Consider the following 14,719-nt stretch of genomic DNA (forward strand, 5'->3'; position numbering starts at 1 on the left):
ATCCTATCTAATAAAGATGGAATATGCAAATTGACCATCACACCATCACAACCCATAAGATGGTGGCACCCAGTCCCTCAGCCCTGCCAGAGTCCTCCAGTCCTTTCAGCCCCGCTGGGGGTGGCAGCCAAGGGGGCGGCAGGCACATGTTGTAGCTGGACCCACCCTCAGCCCCCCAGCTGCCCAGGGCTGGCCCGAGGCACAGGCAAGCTTCAGATGTCGGCTGCCCAGCTGACGCCCAAGGCGCAGGCAAGCCTCAGATGTCGGCTGCCCAGCCACCCTGGGCCGCCTGAGGCTCAGGTAACCAGGGCCAGCTGAGGCTTGCACTGCCGGCAGTGGCAGCAGCAGAGGTGTGATGGGGCATCGCCTTTCCCTGATGGCCGGGTCGCCTCCCACCCCTGAGGGCTCCCAGACTGTGAGCAGGCCGGGCTGAGGGACCCCCCATCCAGTGCATGAATTTTCATGCACCAGGCCTATAGTCTATATATATAAAAGGCTAATATGCAGAGTGTCCCCGCGGGAGTTCGACTGGGAGTTCTATCACTCACTATGACGTGCGCTGACCTACAGGGGGTGTCGTGGAACAAAGGAAGGCCCTGGCCGGGAGCCGGCAGCTGGGAAAGGGAAGCCCCGGCTGGCAGCCGGAAGGAAGGCCCCGATCGGCCCTGATCAACGGCCAGGCCTACGGACCGTACCTGTGCACGGATTTCATGCACTGGGCCTCTAGTAGCTACATATTTTTAATTAAAAATAATTAACTGACACCCAACTGGCATGGCTCAGTGATTGACCATCGATCTACGAATGAGGAGGTCATGGTTTGATTGCTGGTCAGGGCACATTCCCTAGGTTGCTACCTCAATCCATAGTGTGGGGCATGCAGGAGGCAGCCAATCAATGATTCTCTCTCATCATTGATGTTTCTCTCTCTCTCTCCCTCTCCCTTCCTTTCTGAAATGAATAAAAACATATATTTTTTTAAATAATAATAATTAACTGATGACACCAAGTACTGAACAGGAACTGGCACACACTGCTGATGAGGATCAAAGTGGCACAAGCATTCTAGAAAACGATTGGCAGTATCTCCTGTATCAATTGGCTTTTTGCCGCATAATAGATCACTCAAACCTTTGTAGCTTCAAACTACAACCACTGGATTTAGCTCCCAATTCTGTGGGTCGGCACCTTGGGCAGCCCCTCCACTGGACGGCTCATCTCACTAGAGTGACAGCAGCCCTGGGTGACCAATTAGAACAGTTCTCAGTGGGCCACAGTGACAAAGACACAGTGAGTAGAATTGCCAGGCCTCCCACATTCCTCCCAGAGAGAGTAAGGGAGCATCTCCAGTTGCTGATGCTGTGCAGGTGCTCCCTTGACCACAATGGGGCGGTTCACCCTTCATGATAGACCCTGGGGTGCTGTCCATCTTCCAGAACTCCCTGAGGGTTCTGGAGAAGACACTTCTGCTGACCTCACCCTGCTCCTTCCCCCCACTTCCTGTTCTGAGAGCTCTCCCTGCACAAACCCCCCATCCTGGGTCCTGGTCTCTCAGCTGTGCTTCCAGGGACCTAGGGGGTCTACTCAGAGTCCTCACTGTTCCTTTGCTCCCGGTGGGAGTGAGGCTCTGCAGTCAGCGCAGGACCCAGGATGGGAACTGGGATGAAAAGCCCAAGAAAGTCCTCCCTATGGCCCTTCACCCCATCCTCAGAAATAAGATTTATATAAAAAGAGTTATGCATGAAACATATATAATAAAGTATATTAACAAAGCAAGAAAGCTTTCCAAAAACTAAAGGTTAAAAAGGTTAAAGAGTAAGAAAAAATAATACAGGAGGAAAATTTAATTGCTAGTCTTAGTATATAAATCTCTACTTGAAATACGTATTCCTAGAAAAAAATATTAACACACTCCTGGAAAAAGAAAGAATAATGGTATTTTTAACATAAACAGGAAAATTCAAATTCCAGAACTTCTAATGCATCAAAATGAAGGTATTGGCAGTCACACTAGATATATAAAAAACTTACCTTTGTATAGAGCACAAAAATTAACCAGCTATTAACTGATCATTCAAAAGAAGAAAGGAAAAAACATTCCGTGGCACATTCTCATACAAACTAAAACCAAAGCAAAATCTAAGCCTTTAATACACTGGACACTTGAATTATTCTACTGTGATCAAGAGATACATAGCTCAGCCTGATTAATGCATGTATGTTATAAATATATAAAAATACAAGACTTTCATATTTTATACTGTTAGTGCATTCTTTGAACAATAAAAATGTGAAACAAAACCCCAGGCAGGCCTAGTTTTAAGGCATTACCTCAAAATATTTTAGATGCTTTCTTTTCATTTTATTATACATTGAAAATTTTAATCCTCCGAACAGTTACTAGTAAGTAATCGTGAAAAGTCTTCCATGTGCTAAGAAATGTACATCAGAAGTTTCAAATAGCTGAGGGCAAAGGCAAGTTTAAAAGGCTCGGAATTTTGTTTTTCACTTTGATTTTGCCTTCTGGCAAAAAGAATTTGTCTTTCAGAGGGATTTCCTGTGCTCTTCTCCCATGCTGGTAACTTAGACCACTTCTCCAACATCCTCCAACATGAAAATGTTTTTCTTTTGACTATCCCCCTCGTGATCGATTCTGCTTCTCCCTTCTCTGTCATTAATGTACTCCAAAATCACTGAGATTCATGTAGCTTAAATTCTTATCCCCTTCCCTGCCCTCCAATCATGGCCACTGCCTGAGCCAAGCATCCTCACTTGTGCTCCCACCCAGCCTCCTCGCTTTAAAGACTAGGTCTGTTCAGCCTCCGGGACTAAGACAGAAGACTCCCGCCCTGAGTCTCATGAAGCTCCAAACTTTGAACTCCCCAATTAATCGTACCATCTTTTCCAACTCCATGAGTCTAAAACAAGCTTTTAAACCCCTAAACTGGATTCTCTCATTGGACAATCAACTAATTGATGAAGAGCCAACATTCCCATTTCCTGAAACCTTTGGGTGCCCTTCTGTGCAGCCTACCAGTCACTAAGCATCCTGTATTTTCTGTGAAACGGGCTTCCTTCCTGCACTTTCCATCTCCACTGAAGTCACACTAATGTAGAGTTCATTGCGAACACCTACAAGATGATTGGTTCCCTCTCTCCATTTCTACTCACATCCACCATAACCTTGATAATGCCACCTAGTTGATTTTCCTAAAGCACATTAAGCCCATCATTAGAAAGAAGGGTTTGGGTTTTTTAAAAATAATAATCCCTAATGTCAGTAAGAAGTGAGAGAAATAGACAATCCTATACACTGCTGGTTGGAAAATAAATTGGTATACCCCTTCTGGACCTAAGAAGGCAACTGAATATGTATAAAATGACTCTTGTAAGTAATTTTAGTGCAGTATTACTTATATTAGCAAGAAACGGGGAGCAACCTGAATGTCCAAAAATAACTGAGTGCTTAAATAAGTTTTGGAATATCCATCCAAAAGAAAAATTAGTGCTACCATTAAGATTCATGTTTACAGAACTATTATAAACTTAAACCAAATTTAAAATAGCACATAATAAAATAGTATTTAAATATAACCGCAATTTTGTTTAAATTTTAATTTTATAAACACAAAGAATAAAGGATATATACATAAAACAAAATGTTACATCTCTCAGTGTTATGATTTTAAAACAGTTTATTCCTCTCATTTTCTGTACTTTTCAAATGTTCAAATTACAAATTATTTTTATAGTAACCAAGCATGGAAAAAATTGGTTTAAACTTCTTTTTATTTCCTCAAAGCATTTTAACAGCATATATGTAAAATGGAATGTAAGGGGGTGGGGTAGAAATAAACCTCCTGCCAGTGTGGCTCAGTGGTTGAGCACTGACCAATAAACCAGGAGGTCAGGGTTCAATTCCCTGTCAGGGCACATGCTCAGACTGCGGGCTCAATCCCAGCAGGAGGCAGCCGATTGATGATTCTCTCTTATCATTATGTTTCTATCTCTTTCTCTCTCTCTCTTCCCCTCTGAAATCAATAAAAATATATTTTAAAAATAAAATAAACCTCCCGGGCTTACTATTGCCTTAAACATAAATGCTAAACTTCTCAATTTAGCATTCAGACCTCCCATGCAGTCCAGCTGCTAACGTTGCTCCCCAATCCCCACATACACCCTAGGATCTAGTCATGACAGATCACTTACACAGCACTCGTTCTTCATGCTCTGTCCTCCCCACCCATCCAAGTACATTCATGCTCCCAGCCTTTGGATCTGAAAACTGCTGTTCATGATGGCGGCTCATCCAATGAAGTCTCCTTGACATTTTTTTTTCAACTCAAATACCCTTGCTTCTCCAACACCTCCCTTCCCTCCCCTCCACCTCAATATTCTTCTATCTAACTCATTTTGGTATTTTATCATTTACTATCTTAAATTATTATTTTACTATTTATGTGTATATCTCATTTCCCCAACAAAAAAGGCAGCTGGTCAGGGGCAGACTATGTGATGCTTGTTTGGAATGTTACTTCTCTTTCCTGCGCTCACAGTCCTTCTCAGTGTTAACACGGTACTTGACATCTAACATCCAATACTAGTCACTGAATAGAATTAAATTAGTTCAGATGTTTTTTCAAATACTATGGTTCTGCCACATGAATATACATACATAAAACAAATACTTGTTTTACCCCAAGATTCCAACTATTAAGGCGAGCTTCAATGTCGCTGTCATCCAAAGAAACAGCAGATTTTTTCAAATGAACTTCCTGAAATACAAAAGAGAAAAGAAGGGATGAAGGAAAGAGGGAAGGAGGGAAGAAATAAAAGAGAAAAGGAAGAAGGTAAACAAGGGAGGGAGAGCAGGGCAAAGGGCGGAGGAAGACGGACAAAACGTGCCATTCGGAGCAGTGAGAACTGTGAGCTTTTCTGGTGGTGCTACATTGCCTCAGAGGAAAGGGTTATGTTACAATTGAGCTGGTTTTCAGTTCTGAGTAATGACTGTTTATTACATCTGCTTAGGGCTATGAGATGCCTTCACAATATATTCACACAGTAACTAGATTTCAAAAAAACCATCAAAAGAATATTTTAAAAATTAATCCAGACTCTTCTCTTTAAGTTCTTTTACAGAAAGTTTTAATTGTGGTATACCACAGTAGCTTTAAAGGGGGATGGGGAGACACTTGAAAAGATGAATTATTTACTCTCGTTAAAATTAGTTAACAGGAAAGTTTGTGCTGATGTCCAAGAAGCTCTTTGTTCTTAAATTAATTCTCATTCATACCCTGAATATAAAGAGAAATAGGCTTTGAATTCACATCACAAAAACACAATTACGGTGATTCTTTACTTTTTCAAAAAAGTAGAATTCCGTGCTTTTTTTCACCTCCCATGTAATTTATTAAATTACATATTTATCAAACCAGATTGAAATTATAATTAACTGAGGACAGCCTAAGATCAATGCCAAAAATGAACAATGATCCGAAAGTGCTAAAAACTTAGAAAGGTTCATCTGTGTAAAATAACAGTGTATATTCTATAATACAGTCAAAAAAATTTATTTTGAAATTAAATTTGTTGATACAGTATTTTCATGCTTTCAGAAACCCTCATTAATACAAATAAACCTATTTACCTATGGTCATTTAAGTCATCTGAAGTGATGAAAACAAAAAGTTGTTTGTTATATATTATATTAAAATTTACTATTGCTTCTATCATTGGTCCCCGTTTTATTTTTATGAATAAGAATGTCTTAAGAAAATGTACCTGCTTTATTTTGAGTAAATATAATGCTTGATAATAAACCCACAAATCTTTAAAATGTGCTCCCCTTTATATTAAAATATTTTTGAAAGGTCCAAATTACCACTGGAGAAAATGCAAGGAGTTATATTCAGAGCAATATGTGCTAAAACAGTCAGGCATCACTCGGGATATTCTTGGAACTAAAAGTCTTGCAACCCAAGACAAGCCAGCGTTACACAAAGACCCTAGTAGGCAGGCAAAGTCCTTCCCTTCACACAGCTACCTGCAATGCTCATTGGTACCTTGTTCAAACTAAATCTATGTTATTTATGCAATTGATTGCATCTATTGCAATTAGATGCAAGAGAGGAATTCATAGGTCAAGATATAAACAGTTCACTTCATCAGAAAGGCAGTGTCTCCTATTTCACTACAAGTTAATCCCAATTTCTTAAGTTTATGACAACTGTTTCATTATTTTTATACATACACTGAATAAAAAAGTAAAAATATATCTAAAAAACGAATAGCTTTCCAAAGCTATTCTTTGATACACAAGAAAAACAATAGACTGATTAACATGATGCCTTAGAATTACTGAGAAAGCAGGAGGAACAGTGTGGAATGTTCCAAATACACCATTTCTTTGACATCAGGATGGTCACCAAAACTTTCAGTAAGTTTTGCTGTTTCTAAGTCATCATTGGAACTTTGATAATATGAAACTAAAAGTTTGTGGAGTTAAAACAACAAACGAACAGAAGTAGAATCTGATCTTACACAACTCTTTTGGGTAACATGTTGCCCGTCTTCTCTGTAGGTTGGACTCCTAGAATGTGATGTCCTTTGGAGTTTCGCAGTGTACTGTTCCCTATGGACAGACCAACACAGTAACAATCAGAATTGGGGGTATTCGGAGGACATGGGAATTTTCAAATCTAAGCTTACCAAGTTTTCTTGGGATGAGATGATTATTTAGATTAACAGTGATGTTTCAGTAGCAAAGAAAAAAAATCTAAATAACTTATATTTCTCACATTTTATTTCATTTAAACTATAAATAAGATGTCACCTAAAAGCCACATACTTGTTTACAAACAAATGCGATCTTTAAGTAGGAATATAATAACTACATGCATTTAAAATGTTCTCCTCCATTCACCTTACCCTAAATGTAGGAAGAGAAAAAAATAAAGCATTCTTAGATAATTATTTTAAAAGGTTAGCAAGTTTTGTGGAATTTATGTTCCATATCAAGATGAAACCTAAAAATATATAAAATAACCAAACTTTTATGTAGCTGAAAGTCTGAATTAATTTGGAACCTTGTCAGAAACCACAGATAAATCAAAGTCTTCAATTTAAAAATGCACCATGTCGCCCTGGCCAATGTGGCTCAGTTGGGTGGGCATCATCCTGTGCACCAAAAGGTTACTGGTTCAATTCCTAATCAGGGCACATGCCAGGGTTTCGTGTGGAGGCAGCCAATCGATCTTTCTCTCCTCCCCCCCCCCTCACTCTTTCTCTCCCTCCCTCCCTCCCTCCATCTCTAAAAATCAATAATAATAAAAATTAAATTTAAGTGCACCATGTTAATTCAGGTAAAATATGATAAGTACAACATGTGTAGGAAAAAAACTTGAACAAAAAAACACAATATAAAAATACCATTCTCAATATTCTACCCTAGCCTGGTATTCTACTCAATATTCTACTGTACACTTTTACTCACATTGCTTCAATGAAAGTTCCATGACTACAAATATCTGTTCTCTGAACAGCTGCTTCAATATTTGTGAAATGGAAACTAACCATTATATAATGAATTAAAGTCACTAACTTTCAACCACAAGCCATGTCAGGATTTCCTTCACAAACAGTGAGCTGTACTAAGTATTCCAAAAAGATAAAATAGTAACTCAAAATGACAAGACTACACTGAATGTGTTTTATGGTAGTAACTATAATAGAATAACATTCCTTAGACTAGTTACAAAATAATTTAAAATGTCTGGGAAAGCTATTTTCAAAAGAGCTATCCATTTTGTATACCCCTACTCAATATCCCACATAGCCAAATAGTTAAAAATAAATGAAAAAAAGTAGATAAATATTTTGAAAATAATCTCATCAGCCAATGTGCTAGAGCTGATAGAAGCATTTAATACTCAGTGTGGGAAGAGGCAGCCTGATATATTAAACTAAGCAGTGGCCTGTTCTTCTTTAAGAATAGATTAAACAGTCATAAAAAGGAGCTATACTTAAAAATTGAAAAATGCTTAAATATTAAAAGTAATTCTTCTCATAGAAAATATTAATAAAAAGAAGAACTGAAACATTTATTGGTTTATTACACAGGGTGCATACATAAAACAACACAGCCTTTTACCTCACTCGTAGCATTCTCTGTACCAATCTTCCTCTTTCTCATCACAATAAATTTTCAAAGTTATTGGGCCCATGCCCTAACCTGCCATATACTCTTCCATCAGCAATTTGCCTTCCACTCACCCTGAAAGTGCTGTATGTAAAGTCATCAACGATCTCCTAGTTGCTCAAGCAAATGAGGCATTAACGTCCTTATCCTCCCTAGTTAATCTCACCAAGGAATGAGGGACAGTGTTTTAAAGCTGCCATGTTCATTGGCTCCACAGAACCATTCTTCCCTGGTTCTCTCCTTGGGAAATCTTCAAAGAAACCTTCACTAGCTTCCTCTACATCCCATACCAGCTAAAATCCCAGGTGTCTGTGCCTAGTCTTATCTACTTCTCTTTTACATGCTTTCCCTGGACAATTCAATATGCTATTAGTTTTTTAAACAGTAAGAAGCTTGGATTACCAAATCCACATATCCATCCCAATTGCTCTCTCTGCCTCCAACCCCATTACAAATACAAGTTAAATAGCCCCACCTCCATTTCAACATGTCCAAAACCAAATGCATTCTATTGCCCCAGAACACGTGCCAACGCAGGCCAAGTGGAGCAGAGGCTTCTGAGCCAGCTCCAGGTGAAGGCAGCTGAACCAAGGAAAAGAGGAAGGTCAGTATCAGCACGAAAATCTGGCTGGCACAAGAAACTTAGGACATTAGGCCTAGATATTTCATTTCTGGCCACCGAGACTGATTCAAGCTGGTAACACAATTAACTGAAACTATAAGTAGTTACAAAGGTAGCTCAGAATCACAGAGATGGGACTGGAGGTCAAGGTGAACAGTGAGACAGAGGATAGAAGGCAAAGCTCAACCCTATAAACCTTCTTCTGAAGGGTAACAGACTAGCAAGCCATGGTGCTCATAAAGACAGCCTACAATTAGTACAGGGGGCGTGATTACAGCGAGCTCATGATTATGGTACTTGGCCAACTAGAAAAGAGGGACTATGGCTTGATTAACCTGAGGGCGCCCAAACTAACACAGCCAGAAAAGCTCCAGCACATTATAAGAAGCCCTGACATCAAATGCCTTTTCACTCCTCGTAATAGCAAACTGGGTATAGGAAATAGCCATTTTTTCCTTTCACTTTTCCCTAATGCTAAAATATTTCAACAGGAATTCAGAAACATTCGCTCAGCACCTCTGTTGTTCCAAATACTAGAGGAACAGAGACTTGGTCCCTATAAAGAGAAAGAGATAACCAATGACACATATAAGATTTAAAAGCCTAAAGAAAGAGCAATCACATGTCCTCCTACAAAAGAAAATGTATTTTTAAAGGGAGAAACTTATAAAATGTATTTTTAATCTGTGCTCTGACTGTGATTCAAGTGAACATTTCAGCTGTAGAAAGGAAATGAACAATCTGTGATCATAAAAATGTGCTTACAAATGAAAAACATGATTATCAAATTGTAAAACCATAATGGAAGAACAGCTGACTAAATATAGCATAAAATCAAATCAGCAAATTAAACTAGTTCAAAAAGTATCCTAAGAACACAAAGGAGAAAATAAAGGGATGAATATAATAATAATAAAAGCAAATGCAAGAGATAAGGAAGATACATTCAAAATCTCCAATGTCGAAATAACATGAATTCCAGAAGGAGCAAATAAGACAGAAATTTGGAGAATAAGAGTTAAAGATACAGTAGTGACAGTGGCAGTTAAGACTGCACCCGATAAGAGCCTAAAAGAATAACCCATGACACCACTGTGAGCAAGAACAAAAATGCAATGCCGTGAGAAGGATGGAAACTGAAGGTCTGCCAGGCCCTGGTTCCAGAAACAACCAGAGGCAGCAGGAAGTGTGACTGCAGAGAAGTAGGAGGGAGTCAAAGTTCCTCAAAGTAGAGGAATAAAGTCAAACTCACCAGGAAACCAGAGGCAGGGATGGAGTTCCTTGCTCTGAGAGGAAGCTAAAGGCCAGTGCGGGTGGTCATTTGAAAATTATGACTTATAAGAAGCTACATGCCCCAGAAAGGCAAATAACATAAACGCAGCCCCAAAAACAAGGGGTCAGACTGGCTTCATGTGAAAGGGACAGAACATTCAGAATGAAAAGAGGCTTCTGAGTCCCCAAATTCTACAAATGGGAAGCAGGCTAAGAAAACTACTAGGCTTAAAACAAATCACTTCTTATGGTAAAGGAAAGGTAATTCAGAGGGAAAAGCCCAGGCCATGAAGAACCCAGGAAGAAGCACTAAGCCCTAATCAAGACACAGCTGGCATGGCTCAGTGGTTGAGCATCGACCTACAAACCAGGAGGTCATGGTTAGATTCCCAGTCAGGGCACATGCCTTGGTTGTGGGCTCAATCCCCAGTAGGGAGCATGCAGGAGGCAGCTGATCAATGGTTTTCTCATCATTGGTGTTTCTCTCTCTCTCCCTCTCCCTTCCTCTCTGAAATCAATAAGAGTATATTGTTAAAGAAACCAAATAATTTTTAAAAAAAGAAACAGGCAACAGATAGGATGTCTGGCTAGATTTCAGAATGCTGTAGAGCTGTCATTGTCTATGTGTTGCACTTTCAGTTTTCTAAGTGAAGGTCCAGTTCCTCTCTCACCACTGTGTTGCCTATGTGAGTGGATGGGGCGGGGGGCGGGGGGGTGGGGCAGAGTAACTTACTCCTTTAGTTCACAGATGTTTAGATTGGAAAAAGCCACACCAAAGAAGCCTTAGCTACACCTCACTGGATATTATTTTTATTAAGTTTATTGAGATATCATTTATTTACAATAAAATCTTACCCATTTAAAATGTAGAATTTGATGAGTTTTGACAAATGTATATACGGTATAACCATCACTAAAGAGACAGATTCTATCACACCCCAAAGTTCTCTTGAGCTCCTTTGGAATCAATCTACTCCCTTCTGCAAACCCAGGCAACCGTATTTTGTGGAATCTCAAATACATGGAATCAAAACTATGTACACTTTTGTCTGGCTTATGTAACCGAGGAAAATGTTTCTGAGATTCAGCCATGTTGTTACACATATCAGAAGTTTATTTCATTTTATTGCTGTAGTATTCCAGTACGTGAATGAACCATCACTTGCTTTTTTACTCATATGCTGATGGACATTTAGATAGTCTCCATATTGGGGCTATTATAAATAAATCTTCTATGAATATTCAGGCTCAAATATTTATGTGGACATGCATTTTCATTTCTCTTGACTAAACACCTAGGAATAGAATTGTGGATCATATGGTAAATTACCTTAAACTTTAAAAGAAATTTGCAAAGTGGACATGCTATTTTCTATTCCTGTCAACAGAATAGACTTCCAATTCATCATATCGTAATCCTATTGGTCTTCTCAGTCTTTATATTTTTAGCCATTTTAACGGGTGTGTAAGGTATCACATATTTATAATTTGCATTTTCCTAATAAAGAATGTCGATCACCTTTTCATTTGTGTGTATTAGCCATTTATATATTTTCTTTTGTGATGTGTCTGTAAAATCTTTCACACACTGAGTTATCTACCTTTTCTTGAGTTGTGAGTTCTTCACATATTCTGGACCCAAGTGCTTTGTCAGATGTATGTATTCAGAATATTTTCTCCCATCTGTGCCTTGCCAGGTAATTTTCCAAATGGTGTCTTTTAATTTCCATAGTCCAGTTAATAGTTTTTTCTTCATTTTTTAATATCCTATTGTAGAACTCTTTGCCATGGCCACGAAAATTTTTCTGTTTCCTTCTAGAAGTCCTATAGTTCTTAGCATTTTCATTTAGGTCTATAACCCACTTCATTTTCCCCATGTGGGTATCCAGTTGTTCAAACATAATTTGATGAAAAGGCCTTCCTTCCTTCACTTCATTCCGTCGCCATCTTTGTGAAAAGTCAATTAACCATATACATATGCGGACACCTATTTCTAGAATTTCCATTCTATTTCATGGATCTCTCTATCCCTTCACCAACACTGCTGTCTTTATTACTGCAGCTTTAACTCTACAAATCGGGACTGCTAAGACCTCTTTTCTTTTTTTATAACCGCTTTGGGTTTAAATCAGGCGGAGGAAGTTCCTTTCTATTCCTAATTTTCTGAGAGTTTCTATCATAGACGGATGTTGCATTTTGTTAAATGTTTTCTCTGCATCTATTGAGATAATCATGTGATTTTTCTTTCTTATTTATATAATGAAATAGATTTTCAAGTGCCAACCAACCTCTTACTACTGGAATAAGTCCATCTATTCATGATATAATATGCTTTTTATGTTTTCTGGATACAGTATGCTAATTACAAATTTTTAAATATATGTACATGAGGAAATATTGGTACACAGTTTAATCTTCTTGTAATGTCTTTGTCTTCTTTCAGAAACAAAAAAATACTGACTTAACCAAATGAGTTGGGAAGCATTTTGTCTTTCTTTCTTTATTGTACAAAAAAACCCCATGCAGAATGATATAATTTTCTTCTATAAAATCCTGATACAATTCATCAAGAAAGCCACTGGAGTTTGGAAAGTTATTTGTGAGAAGGTGGTTAATTACAAATTAAATTTCTTTGGTAGAGATAGGGCCACTTACATTTCTAATTTTTTCTTGAGTCAGTAGTGATTTTTGTGTCTTTCAAGAAATATGTCTATTTCATCAAAGTTTCCACTGGTATAGTCATTTATAATATTTTCTTATAATATTAATGCCTGCAGGATCTGTGTGGAGCTTCTTTCATTCATTCCTGATACTGCTAATTTGTGTGTTTTTTCCCTTATTTATCTTTAGTTGTGGCAATATACACCTAACATAAAATGTACCACCTTAACCATTTTTAATATACAGTTCAGTGACTGTAACTACATTCACACTGTTGTGCAACCTCATCACCATCCATCTCCAGAACTTTTTCATCTCACCAAACTGAAACTCTGTAACCTTTTAACAATTAAGTCCCCACTCCCGCTGTCCCCAGCCCCTGGCAACCACCATTCTACTTCCTATGAATTTGACTATTCTAGGAACCTCATATAAGTGCAGTAATACAGTATGTCTTTTTGTGACTGGCTCATTTCCCTTAGCATAATATGTTCAAGGCTCATCCATACTGTAACATGTCAGAATTTCCTCCCTTTTTAAGGCTCAAAAATAGTCCATTGTATGTAAATACCACATATTGTTTATCCATTCATCCATTGATGGCCATTTGGGATGATTCTGTCTTTGGTCTATTGTGAATATGATGTTATGAACACAGTTGTACACATATCTATTTAAGTCTCTGTTCTCAATTCTTTTGGATAAGTACCCAGAAGTGGGATTGATTGATCATAATATAATTTTTTTTTTATTTTTTTGAGGAACTACCATACTATTTTCCACAGCAGCCATACCATTTTTACATTCCCACTAACAATGCACAAGGGTTCCAATTTCTCCACATCCTTGCCAATATTTATTTGTTTTTTAAATAGTTGCCATCCTAGTAGGTGGTATCTCATCATGGTTTTGATTTGCATTTCCAGAATGATTAGTGATGTTTATTTAGCATCTTTTCATATGTCTATTTGCTGTTTGAATATCTTCTTTGGAGAAATGTCTATTCAAGTCCTTTGTCCATTTTTTCAACTGGGTTGTTAGTTTCCTTACCGAGTTGTAGGATTCTTTACATATTCTAGATATCAACCCTTTTTCAGATATATGATTTGCAAATATTTCACCCCATTCCATGGGTTGCCTTTTCATTCTGCTGATTGTGTCCTTCAATAAACAAACGTTTTAAATTTTGGTGTAGTCCAGGTTATCTATTTTCTCTTTTGTTGTCTGCGCTTTTGGTGTCACAGCCAATTAATCATTGCCAAACGTGTTGTCATAAAGCATTTCTCCTATATTTTCAAGCTTTACACTTAAGATTTGTGTGTCTTGATATACGCATTATACATCGATTTTAAGTTTTCCACAAAACAAAGAATGAATTACAGCTACATTTATTAGCTCGGATGAATCGAAGTATACGAGAGAAAGAAGCAAGTGTCAAAATAATATACAGGGCATGATTCCACTTATATAAAGTTAAAAAAATGATAATCACAAAATACAGAAAAGTGGCGCTCTCGGGAGAAGGGAAGTGGAGGCAGTAGGGAAAGGACACAGAAGGTCTCCTGGAGTATTGTAATGTGCTATTTCTTGGCTTAAAAGGAAAGGGATGTTTATAATTGTTCTTTAAACTGTACCTGTGCATTTTCATACACATGTTTCAGGTGTGCTTTTCACAGGTGTAAAACACTTTAAGAGTAATACAACTACTGCGCCAAAAATGACCAGAACATTAAAATGAGAACTTTAGATACATGACTTTGCATTCACCTGAGCAGCAGGTAATACTGTTCTATGCCATCTTCAGAACAGTCTTCTATGGCATTGCTAAGTATGAATGAAAAATAAAAATAAATAGTAACAAGTAATAATGCAGGAAAGTATCAAATAATACTGAAAATAAGAAAATGAAAGTTACTTCTAATGACCCACACATATTTATTTTAATTTTTCAAAGGTAACTTTATTAA

At 37.9% G+C, this 14,719-nt stretch overlaps 1 protein-coding gene across 1 annotated transcript in view; it reads right to left on the minus strand.

The window, feature by feature from the left end:
• The window catches only part of CEP112 (centrosomal protein 112), a 281,747-nt gene that overhangs the window by 243,330 nt on the left and 23,698 nt on the right, over window positions 1-14,719 (minus strand). The window contains exons 5-6 of the mRNA XM_014458887.2: window positions 6,541-6,631; window positions 4,698-4,775 (exon numbers count right to left, since the gene is read on the minus strand). Of these exons, the coding sequence (XP_014314373.1) occupies window positions 4,698-4,775; window positions 6,541-6,631 (169 nt within the window). The remainder of the gene's footprint in view (window positions 1-4,697; window positions 4,776-6,540; window positions 6,632-14,719) is intronic.

Source organism: Myotis lucifugus, unplaced genomic scaffold (genome assembly GCF_000147115.1).
Source record: "Myotis lucifugus unplaced genomic scaffold, Myoluc2.0 scaffold_100, whole genome shotgun sequence".
Taxonomy (NCBI): Eukaryota; Metazoa; Chordata; class Mammalia; order Chiroptera; family Vespertilionidae; genus Myotis; species Myotis lucifugus.